General features: G+C 45.7%; 2 protein-coding genes across 4 annotated transcripts; both read right to left on the reverse strand.

Moving 5' to 3' along the window:
- Nucleotides 1-478: 478 nt before the first annotated feature.
- On the reverse strand, nucleotides 479-8,326 carry Il1f10 (interleukin 1 family, member 10 (theta)). Of its 2 annotated transcripts, XM_005400587.2 has the most exons (5): nucleotides 8,220-8,326; nucleotides 3,452-3,511; nucleotides 1,841-1,926; nucleotides 1,430-1,557; nucleotides 479-1,130 (listed from the first exon to the last, which is right to left on the reverse strand). In XM_005400587.2, exons 2-5 carry the CDS (start codon nucleotides 3,481-3,483, stop codon nucleotides 918-920), a joined length of 459 nt encoding a protein of 152 aa, XP_005400644.1. In that variant the 5' UTR covers nucleotides 3,484-3,511; nucleotides 8,220-8,326; the 3' UTR covers nucleotides 479-917. The 2 variants fall into 2 exon arrangements, with proteins under 2 accessions (XP_005400644.1, XP_013378155.1); XM_013522701.1 differs by lacking the exons at nucleotides 1,841-1,926; nucleotides 3,452-3,511; nucleotides 8,220-8,326 and adding an exon at nucleotides 1,654-1,774.
- A 3,356-nt stretch (nucleotides 8,327-11,682) lies between these two features.
- Nucleotides 11,683-17,024, reverse strand: Il36rn (interleukin 36 receptor antagonist). 2 transcript variants are annotated; one of them, XM_005400588.2, is made up of 5 exons: nucleotides 16,925-17,024; nucleotides 16,695-16,750; nucleotides 15,060-15,145; nucleotides 13,647-13,774; nucleotides 11,683-13,443 (listed from the first exon to the last, which is right to left on the reverse strand). In XM_005400588.2, exons 1-5 carry the CDS (start codon nucleotides 17,000-17,002, stop codon nucleotides 13,219-13,221), a joined length of 573 nt encoding a protein of 190 aa, XP_005400645.2. In that variant the 5' UTR covers nucleotides 17,003-17,024; the 3' UTR covers nucleotides 11,683-13,218. The 2 variants fall into 2 exon arrangements, with proteins under 2 accessions (XP_005400645.2, XP_013378132.1); XM_013522678.1 differs by having other exon boundaries at nucleotides 16,937-16,976.
- Nucleotides 17,025-21,645: the final 4,621 nt, after the last annotated feature.

Raw genomic sequence — 21,645 nt, forward strand, 5'->3', positions numbered from 1 at the left:
TCCTTGCTCTCCAGGACGCAGCCCATCTCTGGCCTTTTGCTGTTATTTGAACACACCAGCTCCTTTCTGTATCAGGGACGGTGCCTTTCAGAGGTCATTCCTGGCAACAGATCTCTCCCGAGATTACTCCTTGTCCCAGCTCCTTTCACCTCAGCCCAAAGAGTCCAAAACACCCTGCAACAACAGGTTGTCTGCTCCAACTTGAACTGCACAGCTTATCCATGCAATGGAAGAGGACCAGGGCTCTGAGAACTAATGCCAGCGCTCAGCGGAGTTCCATCCTGGCATTCCCACAGGTGACAAGTCACCTCAACTCAGGGGTTCCACAGAGGCCTTGAATTCAAAACATGCAGGGGAAGCTGTGGGTGGCTTTGGAATGAGAACTTGCCAAGTCATCCTTGCCTCTTGTACGGAATACAGCACACAGGACCATCTGAGGCCCTGTGATACTCTCCTGATGTACCAATTACCATGAACGTAGAGACTTCACACAAGGCACGTTTATTATTTTACAATTCTGGGGGTTAGAAATCTGCAATGGGGAGCTATACTCCCAGGGAGGGACTGGAGGAAGATCTGTTCCTTTGGGTTTTCCAGGTGCTAGGAATCACCTTCATTTGTTGGCTTATGGCTCCTTACCCCATCCTCAAAGTTAGTAGGATAGCATCTCCTAATCTCCTCTGCATCCTGCATCTGTCTCAGGGACACTTGTGATTACCCTGAGCCTGCCTGGATAACCCAGGGCACATAACTTATCACATTTGCAGAGTCCCTTTTGTCATGTAAGGTAACATAGTCACTGATTCCAGGGATTAGGATGCTGACATCTTTGACGAGCCATTCTTCTGCCTGCCATAGACCCTGAGTAACATGTTCTTGGTTTGGGGTACCAGGCTGAAACTCGGTCTCCCATGTCCCTACCGACTCTGTTCGAAGTAGAACTGAGTGTGGGCTGAGGGCTCACTCTCCTTGGAGAGCCGTACAGGCTGCTGGGGCTCGTCGGGGCCACACAAGAACCAGCCAGGGTAGGCGGCAGCCTCAAGCCTGAAGGCAGAGCCCAAGCTGCTCTGGAAGAAGGTGAAGCGGGTCGCCTGCTCGCCTCCCTTGTACAGATCCTCGATGTTTACATCCTGTGGGAGAAAGTGGTGGCTGCAAGGTGAACCTGCTGAGTTGGACACCAGCCCTAGAGGCCTCCAGGGTTTGGCTAAAGAGGATTCAACAGGGTAGGGCTTTACGAACAGATATGCCTCCTGTAGGTTACAGAAGGCAAGGGTCTTGGTGCTGGATACAAAGGGAGATGATGGCAACCTGAGGAAGGGGAACATGTGGCCCTGACCAGGAACCCACAGGTGGGTGCAACATGGCCAAGCATCCAGGGGTCAGGCTGGGTCTGCCATAGTACTTCCCACAATGGGGAGGGATTTCTTACCTCCAGCTGTAGGGAAGGTCCCTCTCGTGTCTCCACACACGCCAGGCAGCGACTCCCTCCCTGGGTTCCTAGGAAGATAGGGACCTTGGTGCGGTCCAGACCTCTGTTAGGAAGTATGCAGATCTTCTCTGGGAAGAAAGAGAGGAGGTGAGAGATAGGGAAACTCAGGTTGCAGGCTCTTGGCAAGTGAAAGGCAAGCAGGAATAAAGAGGGCCTGGGCATACCTGGCCTGGCTTGGGCCCTTTCTGCAGACTGCAGGGAGACTAGGACCCCACAGGGGTCAGGCTCCATCACTAGGATTGGCTGAGACTAATCCCTGCCTCCTCCCAGGAGCAAGTGCTGACCCTCTGAGGAGAGAGTAGGGGAGTGAGTAGAGCGGGCTGAGTCTCCGGGGAGGCCCCTGAAGCTCACCTGCGTTGCACTTGTCTGCATCGGGATCTCCCACCAGAAGCTGGTCATCTCTTGTGTACACAACTTTCTGATCCACATCTCTGATTCTGGAACACAGTGACAGGGCTGATAGCCTGCTGCCCTAGGTCAGCACTGAGTCCCCAACCATTCCAGCCCCATGTTGTAAACCATCACACTGGGCATTTGGGGGAATCTCTTCCCTTCCACAGGTGAAGGGAGGAGCACCAGTCTCCCAGGAGCAGGCACAGACCTGGCCAGGCGGAAGGCAAGGGAAGCCTCCTGGGTTTGTGTCTCTCAGATGCTATCAGGAGTGGGGGCTCCAACCCCTTCTCATAGAGGAGTAAAGAAAACTTTCCTAGCTGTCTGAGAAGTTCCCAAGGTGACTTTTATCCCACCCAGCTTTTCTGGGTCTGCCCCATTTTTCATAGATATGTGGGTTTTTTTTATAAAGAAACTAATTGAGTGTGCATGATTTACTCTTCAGACTTTTTAAGGACTTTGCGGAAAAAATTCACCAATCAAAAAAAAAAAAAATTCCCGAACATTCTCTGTCATAGGAGAGATCCAACAGGGCTACCACCCACTCTGGGCAGGGCAGAGGTATGCTCTGGGTGGACCAAATACAGGATGTCCCCAGAGAGCCGGTCCCTGGGGGCGGCTGTGGTTCTAATGACCAGCGTGTAATGACCTTCAGTACGTGCAGGGAAGCTGGGGAGAAACCGTGGTGAGCACACAGTCCATTAAAGTCATGCAGATTATGAGGTCAATTGCTGGGTTGGTTTCACAGATAACTGGCAGCTGCTCTCAGGGCCCGGGGAGCTCTCAATACCTTTGAGGCTGAACAATTGGACCAAAGCCACCACCTCCAGGAGATTCTTCTCTTTCGGTAATAGCTAGTTATAATACCTTCAGCTGATGACTGCATGCTTCCAGCAGGTTCACTTGTATAATAAAAATAAAGGTCTAGAAAGATGCTGGGCTTGCCAACTGGCATTCTTCCTCAAACCCTGACAGTTAGGATTTTACAGCTCACCTGCCAGCTGTATCCTTGTTGGAGACCAGTAAATTACAGCCAAGGATGCAAACCTCACAGGAGGCCAAATGCAAATAAGAGTTGGAAGCCTGGGCTGGGAGTAAAGGCCTCAAGGCCACCATCAAGGTGCTGTCATGGAGACTGAGGACTGTGTCTGGTTTTCAGGGAGAGGCCAGTACAACAGCACAGAGGACGTGGAGTCTGACCTCTGGCTGTGCCTTTTGGTGGCTACGCCACATGGAGGAAGTTAGTTCACTTCTTTGAGCCTCTCTTTCCAGATCAGAATGGAAGTGGTCCACTCCTCTTACAGCTGTCTTGGGATAGAGGTGAAATACAGCTGGGATACAGGAAATACAGCTGTTGCTCTTGGAAATACAGCTGGGATAAAGGAAATACATCTTGGGATACAGGAAATACAGCTGTTGCTCTTGTGGTGATGGCCAAGGATAATTATGGGTCATTTCAAGTTTCTCAATGAGAAGGAGCCCCGCCCCCTCTGACTCAGCCTTCTTTTCTTCTTCCCATATGACCCCCAGACCCCCTGATTGGGAAAGTGTGGTCACACCAGGATGACTTACATGTAATATCTTGCCATGGGGAGCGAGCACATTCCTGCGATCAGGTGTGTCTGGTCCTCACTAAAAGAAAGGAGGAAAGGGCTGTTAGAGAGGGCAGATAGATGGAGCCTGGGACAGACACACAGGGCTCAGAATTACCCAATTGCAGGGTGCAAAAGCCACTTACTTATAATTAGGCTGCCAGAATCTGCCTCACCCGCCCCTCCTCATCAAACTCCAGGCAGCTCTGCCTGTCCCTCTCTTGGGAGCCAGTGAAGCCGGAAGGAGTATGAGCCTGGAACACGTGCCCTACTTCCAGTTCTGGAACACCAGAGAATAGATTTCCCCAGTAACTTAACCAGGACACTCTCCTGACTGAGAGTGGGGTAAGATATCCTCCAGCCCTACAGTTTTGAGGATAAACTCAGGGCAGTTCCAGTCCCATTCCCAGCCTGGCCCGAAGGTCTCTGCGCTCCTGTTTTCCTACCCAGCCAGAGGTGAGCCACCCAGAGCCCAGAGCCCAGAGCAGAACAGCGTTTCTAGGAGGAGCAGACAGGGTCTCCCTGGAGAGTCAGGGTGCATCATTCCCCGAGGCTGGAATCACTGTGCAGAGATTGTTAAGAAGAGCCTATCCAAGCTCCAGTTCTGTTCCAGGTAGAAAACAGGACAGGCTTGGGGTACAGAGACTCGCTTTTCTGAGGGTAAACCACCTAAAGTGAAGAGAGTATCCCCATGCATACCCCAGGCCACCACACTTCACTAGACTCTGCTCCTTTCTGTTGAATTATCCTAACCCAGAGCTCTTCCTTGACATGATGCCACCTTCAGAAAAGCCAACCCAGAGTGCAGTGTGGAAAGAAACCCAAAACAAATCCATCAGAAAACAGAACAAAAAAGTAAATGTAGGGATGACGCCCGAATAGATCTGATTCTTACTAAGTAAGAAGTGGAAAGAAAAAATATATGAGGAAGCAGAAAATAGGAGACAGGAAGGGAGGAAGGGAGGAAGGGAGGAAGGGAGGAAGGGAGGAAGGGAGGGAGGGAGGGAATATGGCTCTTTGGGAGAGGTAGGCAAGGAGGAATAGGTTGATGCTGACAGCAGTTCAGTCACTTCAGCACTGAGATCTGTGGCCTGGGAATTAGAAGAAACAGGGTTCTAGCTAAGGTGGCTTTCAGCCCAGGATCTGCCGCTGTCATCTTGCACAAGTCATTTTCTACCCTTAGGCCTTGAGGCAGTTTAAGTGTTGGTGAGAGTGAAAGATAACAGAGCACCAAAAAAAGCAGATGGATGGATGTTGGTATTATGAATCAAAGTCCTAACACACTCCTGATACTTTGTAACTACATGCGCTGCTCTTATTCTGAGGAAAAATGATGGACTTCCCAACATTTAAAGATGTTCACTGCATCACTTTTTATAATACTGTGAAGTTGGAAACAGCCTATCCATCATATAGGCGATTGATGTGAAAAGTATGACAAATTCAGAAAATAAGACATATGTATACATTAAAATGGTATAACAGAAGAACACATTATGACACAAAAATTTCTCAAGAAAAATAGAGGTTGTGAAAAACATGTACATATAACCCCATTTAAATCCACATACACTGAAAGCCACACCTGGTGACACAATACTTGCTTACAGGGTTATGAGTGATGTTTTAACATTTTAACATTCCTAACTCTTCCCCTAATGAATATTCACTGCCTTTGCTATATAAAATAAGTTTTAATTTTTTAAAAATTAGCATCATTGGCTCCCAAACTTGACCGCCCATCTGAGTCCACTAGAGGACTCTTTAAATATTATTTCTTGGGCTGAAGGTTCTGATTCCAGTGACAAGGCAGGCATGGGCATTGGTATACTAACTAAGTTCTTCTCATTCACAAATACAGACTGTGGTTGCCTAGGTTTGGGTCAGGGCCCAAGACTCTGCATTCCAATCATGCAGCCAGGGATGCTAATGCTCCTGGTACCTGGGCCACACTCTGAGTAACAAAGTGGTAGCTGATTCCCTAGACCACGTAGTCCAATGCCAGCATGGCCCTTCTGCAAACCGTGTGATGTGTTTCCTCTTGGCCAAACTTTTGGGGCTCCTTTGGTTGTGATAGCAGAAGTATGGGCAGCCCGGTAGCTGTGCTGAGACCCAGGAGAGCCAGGAAAGTGGAGAGCCCTGTGAGAAATGAAGCTGGGCGGGCAGGCTGATAGCTCCCAGGCTTGGTTGGTGTCAGCTCAAAGAACTGCAGAAATTCAGTGGTGATGTAGTCCAACTGGATCCTATGGGCTCTATGGAAACCCCTATCCTGGCACAGCTAAACTTCCAGCATTTCTCCCAGTACTCCCATATCACACCCCTCTGCCTCGGTTCTGGCTGGACTGGGATGCGATGAGTAGAAGTGAGAGGCGGGAGTCCTGCTGCTGGCCATCTGCCAAGATCCTTCCCAATGTTGCCATGCATCCCCTCCCCAAAGCCTTCCCTTCCATGTTGATCCTAAATGACTTTCCACTGAACTTTGGCCCATTTCTCTCCTTCCTTCCTCTACCTCCTCCCTGGATGTGGCCCCGGCTGTCTCACACCTCCTCAGTTCTCCCTTCCTGGATCACATACAACTGATAGATAGCCCCAGGCTTTCCCCATCTTCTTCCGCACATCACACCTGTCCCATCCTCTTCCCATTGCTCCACATATTATCTATGTGGGGTCTGTTCTCTCCAAGACTTGGCATTAACCTGGGCGTTCACTCGCATGGAGCCAAATCCAAAGACTCGGATTCCTTGGCCACTTGGTCACTGCATCCCTGGAGCCCTTGACACTGATTGGCTCACTTCACACCTCTCCTGCTCTCTGCCCCAGGCCCATTGTAGATTCTCCCTCCTTCTGGGACTGTCCCTAAGACCAACAGTAACAAAGCAAAGAAAGCCCTAAGCACTGCTGTTTCATATCCCATAGAGTTGCAAGTCATAAATTTCTGCAGTGGCAATCATCATCTTGGTCTAATGCTTCCCAAGCCCAGTCTGAACATCCTACTTTATCCCCAGCCATCTACAGGACACCCCTCTCCACCCTACCCTCACACTCAACCAAATACATCAAAGCTTAAACTATTTTCTACCCCTGTAAACCTACTCATCCCTCTCAACTCCATTGATCTCACTCCTACAGTATTTTTGTTATCAGAGAAGTTCAAAACCTGAGATACATTGAAAATACTTCCAGTTTCTCCTGATTTATGCCTGTTTTGTCTACAAATTGTGATGGATTATTCCTTGGAAATACAACTTGTGTTCTTAATCATCATTCCAACTGTGCTAGCATTCTGTTTTTCCACCTTCAATTTAACCCAACTGTGTGAAGCCCCTGAACTCATTGTATAAGTTCTTGTCCACCACATCCCAGCCTAGCGCTGGGGTCTGTAGTGGCAGCTCACTTTGCCACCATGGAGCCCTGGTTTACTTGTATGACAATATCTCACTTCTCTGTGGACACTAAATCACTTCGGGCCACACAACTCCTTTCCTGTCTTCTCCATGGACGTGGTGAGCATTATCTTTGATTTCTTTGTCTCAAAATTCATCTCTCCACATCACTGTCCTTTCAGATCTCTCAGTATTCAGATCACTGGACATATATCAATATATATGCGTTTGGTGTTCTAGTTCTTCCCAATAAATTATTGGCTCAGGGCAAGAGCTCAGACATAGGAGGTCAAGTCACTTAACCCCCAAACCTCAGGATTGACATCTATAAACTCAAAGGATTAGATTATGTGGTTGTTAAGGTTCTTTTTAGGTCAAACTGTCTATGATTTCATGACTCAGGGTTTAATTAGTCCTTTCTTTACTATTGTCACACTATTTTGAACTCCTATTAAATTTTATTGTATCCTTTATTGTTTCACATTAAGATATTTACTGCATAGGTTATACCTCACTTAAAGCTCTCTCCAGCCACCCTGACACATATAGCTACTTACAAGCAAGACATAGAAATTCTCACAGAGGCAAGCATGGTGGTGCATGCCTATAATCCCAGCACTTGGGAAGCTGAGGCAAGAGAATCGTTGTGAGTTCAAGACCAGTCTGGGCTACAAAGGGAGCTCAAGGCCAGCCTGAACTCCATGGCAAGATCCTGTTTCAAAAAGACAATAAATAAATAAATAAATAAAAATTCTCACAGGACACACGAATGCCAAGGCTGGGTTCTAGACTTAACTTTGCTATCAAGTTTTTGCTACTGATTTTTCTTGCTGCCTTTTGTCCCTGGGCCTCCACTTTGCACTTATTGGAATGAGATGTTGGGAAAGGTCACTGGTTTACGAAACTGTTTTAAGTTTCATAGTAAGATTTTTACATAGAGACCTGATACATGTAAAATGGATAAAGGGATTGGCTTTTGCTGAACAGGAACTGGGAAGGCACTGGGACCCTGCTGGTGTTCCTCTTCTCCGCAGCTGGCACTGGGCATCTCAAAGGACTCCCAAGCTCCATCAAACACTTCTTAAATTCCACTGGCCTACATTTCCTCTGAGATTACTTTCTAAAATCTGTGGTTCCAAGCACTTAAAAATCTTGATTAGACTTATCCTCTACCTTTCCTCAAACCCCTCTATCTGCTCTGAGTCTTACTGAGTATCCCGCCACATTCTGTGAAGAGGATTCCTCGTTTCCTAGGCAACTTTGCCAGGAGGAGCTAAGGGGCCGCACTTCCAAGAAACTGGCAGAAAGGAGGAGAAAGAGAGCAAGGCAGAGCAAGAAAGGGAGCATATTTTATCCATCACTGACCTGCAGATCCTGGGTGCCTGGAACCCTGATGTCTGAAACCTCCAACTGACTTTTCAAGGGCAGCTCCACTGTGTTTATACTGTCTGGTCGGGGTGGGTCAAGCCTGCAGTGATCTCTGTAACTAGCTCCAGGGGGAGAGGAAGAAGAGTCCAGAGATTTCACAATGTCTTCAACACACTATAGATAATAAGAAGGTGGGGAGATTAATGAATGCCTGTTGAAGGAAGAGAGAGTCACCTATAAAGCCTTTCAGAGGCCAGACACTGAGCCCAACTCTGCAGCTACTGTCATTGACTGTTATTAGTGGTTTAGCAGCCAGATAAACAGTACTGGATCAGACATCTCTGATGCCCCAGGGGGCTCCATCTGAGGCTTGGAGAGATGGTGAATGCAAGAAAGTATGTCTGAAGGGGCCAAGGACAGAGCAACCTCCAGTACTTGAAGCCGGGGTGGGGCCAGGGCTTCAGAATGAGAGTGCGGACTGATAGATAGTGAGGATGACCCTGTTTGGAAAGATGGGAGAAGAGTCTCTGTTTTTCAACAGGTTTAATTAGTTGGTACCAGCTGGGTGAGACAGAGCATTTAAGGAAACTCAGCTGCAGAAGATATTAATCTTAGGTTCACCCTAGCACTGGGCAAGTGCTGTGTGGCCTGAACTTCTACAGAATATGCAATGCAAGCAGAACAAGGTTAACAAACTCACAAATATCAGTTGTTAACTGATATTAGTCCTCTCAGTCCAACCACTGTCCAAACATCAACCAATCCATCTGTCTATCCATCCATCCATCCATCCATCCATCCACCTATCACAAGGGGCAGAAAAACTTGGGCATAATGGCTTCCGGAGGCAGTCTTATTTAATTCTGTTTCTCAGGTCTTTTGTAAAGTTCCATAAAGGGTTTGATGAGGTAATGAAGGACATTATTCTGAGACCCAGATACCTATAAGATAAGAAATGAAGGCAGATGGGCAGGAATGAGACTACATTTTTGTTGTCTAAGGCAAATGCTCATTCCTTACCTAATCTCTCGCCCTTCTGTGGGAAAGGCCAAAGTGGGTGGTGTTAACATTTACACTGCTATGTGACGGAAACACACACGGTACACAGTCTGTATTGTTAAGCAGCTCTACAGTTCAGCAAGGAGGTAAGTCATAAACATTTGAAGGATAATTTAAAATACTAAACTCTCTAAGCTGTGGGTCAAGAACATGCTGGAAATAATAACTGCAAAGAAACTGGTGGAGTAAAAAGTTAGAATTAAAATACCCTTAGATATAACATTGTGTCCTTCAAAATGGAAGAATTTGTGCTCTCATTCCTGAAAATCCTGAAAAATAGGTTAACCAGGCTCTTCCTCAACATCTGTAAGTAAAGGACAACGTGACCTTTTTCTTTCTTATTCTCACCCCCACCCTGTCTTTGTGGTACTGGGAGTTAAACCCAGGGCCTTTGCACAGAGTTACATCCCCAACCTTTTTTACTTTTTAATTTTGAGACAAGCTCTTGATAAGTTGTTCAGGCTGAGCTTAAACTTGCAATCCTCCTACTTCAACATCCAGAATAGCTGGGCTACAGGTATGCGCCTTCACACCCAGCCCACACAACCTCATGAAGAAATGCTCACAGTGGTGTGGTCTCTTTGAATAAATTTTTGAATCATTCAGGACAAATAGTCTCCACAGTTCTATCCTTTGGTCCTATTGTGTATTCTGGAATTAAACAGAACAGGCATGTTCTTCTACTTGAGAGGCCACTGGGAGTCTGAAAGGAGCTCCTTGCGTATTGCTTCTTTAGAGAAAAGACTTTCATTTCAGTGCCTCTATCTCTTCCCTTATGACTTGGCCTCAGGAACTTCTCTGCTCCTCAGTGTCTACAACTAGCACAAAGCCTATGTGATGTGAACATTGTGCTTCTGTAGCAATATGCCTAGGCTTGTAGTTTGTACCAAAACTGCAGAAATCTAAATCTGCTAGGTCTTTTTCACTTGAGCTACCATGATGCCAGGGTCCCCCACTCCATACATTCCCTAAGGAATATTCTTCCTTTTACCATCAATTTAAGTCAACTCATGTAGACTAAAGTCCTTTAGAACTCTGTCACTCCACAAATAGTGGAGCAATCATTTCAAGCTGGAGAGATTTTCGAGAATGAGGTAGAATTTGAGCTACTTCTTTAAGGAATTAGTGGGTAGAGGAGAGTGAGAGAAGGTTCCAGCGGGGAGAATTTCCCCATTCTATACTCAGAAGTTCCCAATTATTTACCAAGCATTACACTTGGTGCTCAGAAGCAGACTGGTGCAGCTGTAAACTTAAAGTCATCTCTGGGGCCAGAGGACTCTAAGCCAACTTACCACCAGTCAGGAGGTGTGCACTAAGCATTGCCAGAGCAGATGACCAGGGATCTCAACCCAGCAAAGGCTTCTCAGAGGAGGTGACATCTTAGCAGAGTGTGGAAAGAAGAGCAATTTCTCTAGGCAGAAAGGACAGGTGAGGGATCCCCATGAGACTGTGCCTGGAAGTGTCATGAAGAGGCACATGCAGAGGGTGTGCAGAAGTATAGACTGACACCTAGGACCCGTGTTCTCTGCAGCCTTGAGAGGCCTGTGGTAGGAACCTCAGCTGCATCTGATCTGGCACTTCTGAGGCCCGTAGACTGGCCACCTCCTTGTTTTGCAGACTCTGAACCTGCCAGACTTGTCTGACAGGTGAGCTGCAGGTGAAATCTGGGACTTGGAAATTGGGCCCTCCCTTGGCTTCTGCTTTGGCCTCCAGGGTTTAGACAGACACACTGGAGACAGACCATGGCATGTAGGACTAAGGGTACACAGGGCATCAAGGATGATCTAAAACTGGGGAAATTTAGCATGATCAGCTTTTAAATAGAATGTTTGGGTTAATAATGATGCATTACTCATTTTGGGAAGGAAAATATCAGAGGACATTGCAATCATAATAAAATAAATGCACTGGTTTCTCTTTCCTTGGATATTAGTTACCTATGGCTGCACAAGTTATTCCAGAAGCTTGAGATCACCCACATGGATTAGCTCACACAGTTTCTGAGGGGAAGGAATCCGGAGCAGCTTGGCTGGGTGATGGTACCTCAAACTCCCTCCTACAGGCTGCTGTCAAGCTGTCACCTGGCTGCAGGTGCCAAAGCCTGATGGAGCTGGAGGGACTGCTTCTGCAGTCATGCATGCAGCTGTTGGTAGGAGACTTCAACTTTCCCTATATGGGCTGCTCATAGCATGGAAACTGGCTTTCCCCAGAGTGAGTGAAGGAATAGAAATTGAAATAGAGAAGCCAGAGTGTTTGGTATAACCTAACCTCAGGAGTGGCCCTGTTCCACGGTCACAGAGATAGCCCTAGTACCACATGGAAGGGACTTCATATAGGTGTAGGGATCATCATCAGCTCTATTAGTTTCCCAAGGCCACTGCAGTCAATTACTACACATTTATTGGCTTACAACAACAATTTATTCTCTCATAACTCAGGAAATTAGAAGCCCCAAATCAAGGTGTCAGCAGGGCTGCGCTTCCTCTGAAGGCATTAGGAAGAATTCTTCCTTGTTTCTGATGGTTGCCGCAATCCTTGCTGCCCTTTGGTTTAGGGTAGCGTAACTCCAACCACTGCCTCTGTCTTCATGTAGGCGTCTTTCCTGTGCCTCTTCTGTGTCTCTGTGTCCTCTTCTTATAAGGACACTCGTCTGTGGGACTTAGGTCCACCCTAATCCAGCATGTCTCAGTCTTAACTAATGGCATCTGCAAAAGCGCTATCTCCAAGTAAGTTCCCAGTCTGAGGTGCCAGGAAGGACATGAATTTTGGGAAGAACATTGTTCAGTGCGTACAGTGGGCCTCTTGGATGCTGGATCCCACACCTGCAATCCTAGGGGATGCTGTGATCATTCCAGGGCAAAGTACAAGTGTTTTAAAATTATATTTGTTTTTGTTTGGTTGGCTTTCCCTTTTTCCATAAACCCTTTACCCATGTGACTCCAGCTACAGTGACTTTGTCGTGATCTCTTTCCTGATCCCTGCTCCTTCCACCTGGACCAGCCAAGTTAGACTGAGTTTGCATTTCACTCCAGGGAGGTGGAAACTGAGGACAGTGAGAAATTATGGCTGCTCCGCTTACCTCAAGATTACTTTCTTTTCTGATTATTGCATAAGTAGTCCATCTTCATTTTAGAAAAATTAAGACTACAGATAAATAAAAAGAATAAAAAGTAAAAGTATTCTATAGTCCTGCCACCCAAACATTCCCACAAATGATGTGCAGTCTTCCAGAGTATTTGTATGGATAAATATACCAATAGGCATTTTTTAAAAACTTAAAATGAAATTTCAAGACATGTTACTTTGTACACACTCATGTACACACACATGTACACACTCTTCTCACTTAATATGTCCTAAACATCTTTCCATGCGAGTAGAGACTAGGATCTGAGATTTTCCTCATGCCTTGGGTTTCAAAAACAGATGGCATGCATGCCCGTCTTCTGTCTTCTGAGCTGGAACCATTTTCTCTGACACCCCACCCTCTCTCCACAGAGCCAAAAAATGAGGCGGAGATGGAGGAGGCCACAGATGATGGTAGGGTTAAGGGGTGCTTAACTGCATGATCACCTCCCTCTCCTCAGGGGGAATGCCTGGAACTCCAGGTGGAATCCATGCATTGGGTCAGGCAGCATCCAGCATGAAAGATTCCCACCCATCTCCTCTCTATTAGTTTTAATGTTGCCCCCAGTTTACCCATGTGGTTTTCACCAGGTTTTCTCTCAGTAATACTGCCCAATGGTGAAGGAATCTGTGGACAGAGCCCCAAATCTCAGAAGAATTTATCAAAACACAAGGGCAGGAGAAAAGCAAGAGACTATGTCCTCTAAGTCAGATGTAAGAGTCCCAAGAGCAGGGGTTGTGGGTCACCCCCTGTGAGGCTTGGCCTAGCCAGAGCTGACTCTGCCCAGGGAGTGTTAGGGGTCAAGTCGCCCTAATCACACTGCTGGAAATAGAAGTCTGTGATGGGGGCATCCCAGGGGGCGTCCTTAGGGATCTGAGAGAGCGTGACAGGCTGGTCAGCTTCGGGCGCTGTACAGAGGAACCAGCCCGGGTATGCAGCTGATTCAAAGCTGGAGGTGAGCCCCAGGTCCTGGCGGTAGAAGGTGAAGCGCTTGGACTCCTGGGTGCCGAGGTAGAGCTCCATGATGTTCACTGGCTGCCGGAAGAGGGGCAGGTGAGGGTAGGTGCAGGGACAGTGGAACAGATTGCTTGGGAGAAACGAAGGCTCGGGGAGGAGGCAGTGCTTCACAGTTCCCTCAAGAGTATCCCAAGTGCACTGAAATGCACTAAGCCCAGTGTGTTTGCTCTGCATCTGTGGGCTTACTCACTGTGTGGCGAGGATACCCCAAGAAGACTCACCTCTAGTTTTAGAGTGGGTTCCTTCCCTGTTCCACATGACAGGCACTGGCTCCCTCCCTGGACTCCCAGGATGACTGGGAATAGACTGGCGTCCAGCCACCGATTGGGAACAACACTGATCTCTTCACCTACAGGAAAGAAACAAATTACAGGGACCTTGGCTGCCCTTCTGCCCACTGTGCCCTTACCCTGCGCTCTGGGTTCAGGACCAGTATGCGATGCCTGAGCCCACCTGGGCAGAAGGAAAGCCTTGAGCACTGTCACATGGGTAAGGCTACACTCCTGCCAGCAGGCCCAGTGTGGACATCAAGGCACAGCAGGACATCCTGCCCCATCCAACCCCAGCCTTCCACTCAGCCAAATCTTCAAATCTCCATGTCTCTTCTAAACTCCAAGAGGCCACCTCCTCATCACCTTTACTGCCCTGGCTGCCAGGCCTGTCTTCTGAAATTTCTGTTAATGTCCCATGAGAACTGTTTGGGATCTTTCTACCCTGTGAGACTCCCAAAAGCAGAAGCAGGTCTCATTCTTCTCTGTATCCCTCATCGCTGACATGCACCCAAGCACAGACATGCATGCACACTCATCACACACATGCCCACATAGGCACATACGTACACATAAAACACATATGTATACTAATATACAGGTTGTGCATATACATATGTACACACACATACAGGTAATATTCTTACATACCCACATACATAGGCACACCCATATACACACAACCATTACACCTGTACATAGTTTGCACACAATATAGTTACACATGTACACACATGTAATGCTCTTACACACACTCACATGTACACACATAATACTCTTACATACATACCAGTACTCACTCACGTATACACACAATTAGCAGAGGGATCTGCCTGGCTCCAGTCCCCCAAAGAATGCGCAGGTGGGCAGGTATGCTCTGTTGTAGAAAGACCCAATGCAATTTGGGGTCCAGTGAATCAGCATGAAGCCACACAGCACCACCTGCTGTCCAGGTCCCACCACGCTGGGCGAGTGAGGACCTTCAGAGAGAGAGGGGAGTAGAGTGGGGAGGAAAAGCCTCAAAGGAATATAATTCAGTTCTTCCCTCAGCACCTACTCCCAAGGAGAGGGAATTTTTGACCTAGTCTATCTGTGAGGGAAGGACAGGCCACTTGTCCTGGGAATATACTCTCTGCAGAGGTTTCAGGCTGCATAGGGCCTGGGTCTTCACTTTGCTAGAAGCGTGGTTTTGGCACCCTAGCTAACCTGGTAGATCTGGGGTGTGCGGACTTGGGTTGATTTATATGACTGCTTGAGGCCTCTTATGGCCCCTCCTCACAGAGGGTGGAGACCTGCGGACCACGGGGTTAGGCTTTGCCACCAACCTTTAATGACCTTCCCACTGGGTTAGGCTTTGCCACCAACCTTTAATGACCTGCCCTGCATGCAGCCCTCCAGCTAGAAGCTGGTTATCATGCAGATAAAGCACCTTCAGGGCTGAATCTTTCATTCTGAAACAGAAGAGGAGACTTTGTTAAGGGAGAGGTGAGTGCTCCAGTTTGACCAAGCTCGAGTTCTCCAGCCTCAGGGATCTTGTCTCCCTCTCATCCCAGTGCACCAACGGAACACAACCTTTCTGCCTGGCTCATGCCCTACTGGTGCAATGAGCCCGCACCTCCATCCCCTGGGGTTTGCATCTTCACCCTATTCAGTCTTTTCTATCCCAGCCGACCTCTCCATTTTCTCTACCAGAAGAGAAACTGGATTGTGTGTGGGAGCCCTGTACTCTGCCACCACTGCTGCTGAGCCACAGCAGACAAGTCACTTGCCTTTTCAGAGCCTGAGTCTCCTTATTGCTAAACTAAGCAATACCCAAGTCTGATTAGAATCCAATTCTTCAATTATTATTGAGGACTTCAAGGTACTTGATCACATGTTCCATCCTGTGTGAGGAGTGCCTATAATGTAAAATTATTTTGCTCTGCAAAGTTATTTCTCATGTATGATTTTTGTGGGTTTTCTGATAGCCTGTGAGAAGAGAGACCCCCACCTAATGGATTTCTCCAGGTGTTACATGTCTGGCCCAGCATAAGTAAACAAGTTGTGTTACTTAGTGCCCTGAGTTGCTATGTGGACCTTCTACAAGAGGTCACGTGGAGCAGCATTTTCCACATCAGAGAATTCCCTGTCCAAAGCATCTTACAGAACTGAGACCCTTAACGCATACTTTGAAAGATGCTACTACGCCATCCCTTGGTATCCATGGAAGATTGGTTCTAGAACCCCTACAGGTACCAAAACCCACCATAGTAATTTGCATAAAACCTACATACATCTTCCCATCTTTAATTACGTCAAGATTACTTATAATAGCTAATCCCATGCAAATGCTATGTAAATAGTTGTCATACTGTATTGTTTAGGGAATCATGACAAGAAAAAGGACTATTTTCAGAACAGATACAATAATTTTAATATTCTCAATCCACAGTTGGGTTGACTCTGAGGATGTGAACAGCTGACCATACTAGAGTCATTCCAGAGAGGATCATTCTTAGCCTTTGCTGTCAAGCACAGGGCATAGCCAAGTGACTGGCTCAATGCATACTAAAGGAATGGATGGGCAGACAGACTCATAATTTTGTTTTATTCTTGCCCACCCTACCTCCTACACAAAGGCATCACAGAGGAAGTGACGCAGAGGCTGATGTCAATTCCCTGCCGTAGGAGAGAGCAGCAGAGCGCTGAGGGGGGCTCCTGACTCCTGTCTTCACTAAGGATAGACCAGGTTGCAGCTCTAGACTGGGTGGTTACTGTGCCCCCTTAGCATTAGGGCCCCTGTGAAGTGCCCTATCCCATGCTGTTCTAATCTAAAGAAAGTTAGAAGAGCGCTCAAGCCAGTTGGATGCTGCTCCCCACTTCCTAGCTGCCTGCTCCACCTGTGAGAGTCCCAGTGGGTACCTTCAGCTCTTCCCTTCTCCTTCACAAACTGGACAATAGGTCTACCTGGAGCTCACTTTCCTCGGAGATCACCACCAAATCAGAGGCCCAGACACTCACCGGAAGCAAAGTGCCCCACTCAGGACCATCTTGAGCTCCACAGTGTGTAGATGATCCTGTTTTGAAATAAACAGGCACAAATTTAAGTAGAAAAGATGCTGGGCTTTTGAGCCCGAGGTAGTCAGCAAGGTCCTCAGCCTCCCTATATGGGAACATCCTCCGTCAAGCAGGAGCTTGTAGATCTGGCATTCAGGAGAGAGCCCCAGGCTTGTCAGCACCTCCCAAAATACCTCGAAATGCACCTCTTGCTGGTAGGAATCCAGGAGTCTGCCTGCTCCTCCGGGGATACATCGGTCTTTTAAGGCCATTAAGGAAGCAGGGAGGATCCCTGAAACTCACCATCCAGGGAGGAGCAGGGTTGCATAGCTTGATTTTACACCACCCTAAGCCTCCAGAAATGCCTACTGCTGCTCATTATCTCTCTCAGGGAAGGGGAAGGAGGCTGTGGAGACAATTCCCCACCAGCATTTCTAGACAACTTCCTTGGGGTTTTCCAGCTCTCAAGAACACTCAACTCCTGCTGGTCCAGGAAACCAGATTTTAATCTAGCTTTTTCCTACTTCCCTCTCTCTGCCCTCCTCACTTTTCCTTGCTTCAGTCCCTCCTTCCTGCCTGCCCTTGTCCAGCCTGTAGGAGATGGTGGAGGCAGGATCTCCTGTTTAGGGGAGGTGCAGACTACAGACTCATTGTAGAAAAACCTGCAAATCCAGAAGAGCAAGAAAGAAAAACATTTAAGTGTGTTTGTGAAAGTACTATCCACAAACCAGTGACAACACTTTTTCCTTGCACGCATGTAACTATAGACAGATTTTCTGTCTTTAGCATCATAGAAACTATACTCTTTTTGTTTTTTATGTAGCAAAATAGCAGGTTATTTTTCCATACCAAATGTGAATAATGAAATTATTATGGCAGCTAAGTTCCATAGAAATTAATAAGAACTCAAATGGGATGGGTCCTTGAGACAGTCAGTGCAAAAGATGGAAACACACCAAAACTGTGGCTGGAAGTGCATCCACAGGCCTCAAGATAAAGATGCAATGACCAGGCCTACATACCTCCCTGAGAGATAAACAATAATTTGAGACTGTACTGTGACTGGTATCACCTGGTCCAGTAAAATCCAGATAGACATCAGTCCATCCAGGTGGGTGACCAGAGCATCTGGGTGCATCCCTTCCAAAAATGCCTTTCCATGAACTTTTGCTACATGACTTGCTTTCCTATTGGATCAATATTAGCGAAGCAGCTATACGTATAATGTTATAGGTCGATTGTAGTTTGACCCATGTTGCATCCACATTGTGACTGCTGTATAAATTACCCCTGACAAAGGAACTTGGCAGCAACCCACTTTCAGAACCCCTCCTATCTCTCAAGAGCTCTCTCTCAATAAAACTTTCCTACTCTTAATCTCCACTGCCCCTTGGAATTCATTCTTTGATTTTGGAGAATATGAATGTGGAATATCTGACATCTAGCAGGTTATTATCTGTCCTTTATATTATTTTAGGTACTGTTTATTTTTGTTATTGAACTCTATGTTGTGACAGCATCTATAATTTGATAATTGCTCTTTCTTAAATACCTAAAATTGGTAAAATAAATTGTAAAACAATTAATGCACTTTTAATGCCTCCACAAACTCTATGGGATGGATCTGAATTAAAGGAAAAAAATAAAAAGAAAGGAAAAGGTAAGAATCGGTGCAAAACAATTTATGCCTTGAGTATCACTGATAACTATTGTTAAAGTATACATTTCAAAGAAGTGATATTCAGGCACATGAGCTAAAAAGTCCTTAAAGGGATAGAGAACATAGAAAATACTATTTTTTTCATAACAAGAAAGTAATTCACTATTTATATAATGTGACTAATGCAATAAGCATCTTTCTGAAAAATTAATATAGAAGCTGCATTATTCAGAATTATTAAATGGTCTACACACACTGGTTTTGCAACACTGATATAGTTTCAAAAAACAAAACAAAAATTCCAAAGAGTTAATCTGTTAGCCATGTGGTTGTAAGCAAACACATTCTCAATCTCAAAGTGATTGTCAGAAAATTGGACAATATTTCTACTTCTTAAAAACCAAAAGTCCATCTTCCTGGGCCACTATCCCTAATTCCTGCTTCTGTAAATATGCCCTTGTACCTGCTAGACATTGCTATGGGGCTAGTAAAACTCTTTCCACATTCTATCCAACAGACAATTATGCCTGCATATGACTGCCTGGGTCTCAGAAGTTGCCCCACTAAGCTAAGCATGCAGGGGGCTGTCTCTGCCAGCTTTGATTATTATGAAATGAGGATCCATACAGATGAATGAATGGAGAGATGCATGACTGAGCTAAAAAGAAAATGAGAAAAATAAAGCAAACCTTTCAGAAAACACTTGAAAGTAAGAGAAAAAATGGCAGTGTGGGTTCCCAACACTGTCAAACAGGTCCCACTGACAATTAGCTGTCCCTGGAATGGGTCTATTGGTTTGACCTACTAATTCCTACTGATAAGGTACCGATGTAGCCTTATGATTTGAAAGTTTCCATAAAAACTTATGATGAAATTTATTCCCCATTGTAAGGTAATAAGAGACAATTAAGTCAGGAAAACAGATGAATGAACTGAGCCATTATATATCACTTGATGAATGACTTAATAGGTTATTTCAAGAATGGGGCTGTTGTAAGAGCCAGTTTGGCTCTATCTTTTGGATGGAGCTCTTCTACCATGTAATGCTCTGTGCTGTCTCTGATCACTGCAGAGTCCCCACCAGCAAGGAGGACCTTATCAGACACAGCCCCTAATCATGAACTTCCCAGACTTCTGAACTGTGAGCTCAATAAAACTCTTCTCCTTCTAAAGTACCCAGTCTCAAGTATTCTGTTATGGCAACAGAAAACAGACTGAAACACAAACTTTGTGAAGTTAGTTATGAACTAAGAGAAGATTGAAGAATTATGTTATTCTTGTTGAAAGTAAAAATAGCTCTAAATGGCATATTTTATTGCCTTGCAATTCATTAAGCAGGTTTTCAAAATAACTTTTAACCAACCTATTCCAGCATTTCTTTCCCTGATATTAATAAAATCCTCTGGTCCTTGAATCACCTTTTGACAATCACCTTTATCATACTTCTGATTTCCTCACTTAATAATAGTAAATCTTTCATTACTGTTCACCACATTTGTATGAGGGCCAAATTTTGAACTTTAGAATAGTAAACTTTAGTATTACCTAAGGTCAATGTTATTTTACTCCAAATTCACACACGATATAGGGTAGATTTAAAATAAGTTCACAAATACTTTGATACTCCATACTGTGAGAGGTAGGTCTTTAGTTCCCTGCCTTTGAGTGTCGACTGCACCTAATGATTGGTTTGTAATGAATGTTACAAGGTGGAACATGACAGTGGGTCACTTCTGACACAGGGTTATAAAAAGCACTGCAGGTACATCTTTACTGTTTCCTGGATCATTCACCTGAGGGAAGCCAAATTCCCTGTGATAAAGACACTCCTGGGGCTGGGGATTTAGCTCAGCGGCAAAAGCGCCTGCCTGGCAAGCGCAAGGCCATGAGTTCGGTTCCTGGTACCGGAGGGGAAAAAAAAAAAAAAAAAAAGACACTCCAGAGGCCGTAAAGAGATGCCCAGGCAGGGAGGAATGCCAACCAGCATTCTAAGAGTGAGCAACTCCAGAATTCTAAGCTGAGATCCTCTGCTCCTGTTTCAGCCTTCAGATGTCAGCACCCCTGCTGAGATCTTACCTGAACCTTAGGAGAAATCCGTGAAGCCAGTCTTCTGGTTTCTGATTTCTAAAACCTGTGTATAATGATAGATGATTCTTGCTTTAAGTAGTAGTTTGGGGGGGGATTATCTTCCCATTCTGGGGCAAAATATCTGACATACACAATTTAAAAGAGAGAAAGGTTGCTTTGGCTCGTGATTTCCAAGGTTTCATCCATGGTTTTTGGGTACCCAGGCAGAAGCAGTATGACAGAAGAGCATAGTAGGGCAAAGAAACTTACTTCATGGGGTCTGTGAAGCAGAGAACAGGGGAACAGCACTAGAAAGGAAGTAGTGAAGGGCCAGATGCAGTCCCCAAGGTTATATCTCTATGACTACCAAGACACACCCAAAACTATGCTTTGCTAATCACACAGGCATCTCCCAAGCCAATCAAGTTGACAATCAAGATTAACTATCACAGCTATTAAACATAATAGCAGCCAATATGCCTTGTCATCATTATTGGCAGTTTCAATTACCTATGTTTTCTCATTTTCCCCACACTCTTCTCTGGGCTTTCTGTCTCAGCAAATATATTAGTTCTTTGTAGTCTTTGTATGCTCCAAAGATGTCACAGCTGCACTGAGACAATTTCTCTTATGGTGACTCATCATCATCTTTATGGGAATGCCAGGGCCTGTGGAATAGACAGATATAAAAACATAAGTGTAATCATTTTACGTCTATGTAAGCATAAACAACTGACTACAGTCTGACAGTAAATTCTTGTTAAGGAGATATATTTTATAATAATTAAGGTAACCAGGGGCTGGGGATTTAGCTCAGCGGCAAGAGCACCTGCCTGGCAAGCGCAAGGTCATGAGTTCGGTTCCCAGTACCGGAGAAAAACCAAAAAAAAAAAAAAAAATTAAGATAACCAGTATTCAGTTAGTGCTCAGTATGTTCCTGGAATTATGTTTAGTCCTATTTTTTTTTGTTTGATGTTCATATAGATGCCCATACAACAACTAGTATTATCTATTTTACAGATATGGAAATCAAGCATAAAACAGTTTACTATATTGCCCAGCATTTGACCAGTAATCAGCAGTAGGGTCAGATCACAGGAAACCTAAGTGCAAAGCTACTGACTGCAAGGTAGAGCAGTAGTCAGAGTAATCCTTTTATTCACTGAGTCAGAGTTGTCACTCTTTTGA

The sequence above is a fragment of the Chinchilla lanigera genome, unplaced genomic scaffold (assembly GCF_000276665.1).
Source record: "Chinchilla lanigera isolate Chin_1 unplaced genomic scaffold, ChiLan1.0 scaffold00069, whole genome shotgun sequence".
Taxonomy (NCBI): Eukaryota; Metazoa; Chordata; class Mammalia; order Rodentia; family Chinchillidae; genus Chinchilla; species Chinchilla lanigera.

Coding starts and splice junctions, on each gene's coding strand:
- Il1f10 (XM_005400587.2), bottom strand. CDS start 3,483: ATGTGCTCGCTCCCCATGGCAAGATATTACAT. Junction 1,927..3,451: donor CCCATGGCAAGATATTACAT/GTAAGTCATCCT, acceptor ACTGTGTTCCAG/AATCAGAGATGTGGATCAGA. Junction 1,558..1,840: donor TGCAGACAAGTGCAACGCAG/GTGAGCTTCAGG, acceptor CTTTCTTCCCAG/AGAAGATCTGCATACTTCCT.
- Il36rn (XM_005400588.2), bottom strand. CDS start 17,002: ATGGCCTTAAAAGACCGATGTATCCCCGGAGGAGCAGGCAGACTCCTG. Junction 16,751..16,924: donor AGCAAGAGGTGCATTTCGAG/GTATTTTGGGAG, acceptor ATTTCAAAACAG/GATCATCTACACACTGTGGA. Junction 13,775..15,059: donor TGCAGGGCAGGTCATTAAAG/GTTGGTGGCAAA, acceptor TCTTTCCTGTAG/GTGAAGAGATCAGTGTTGTT.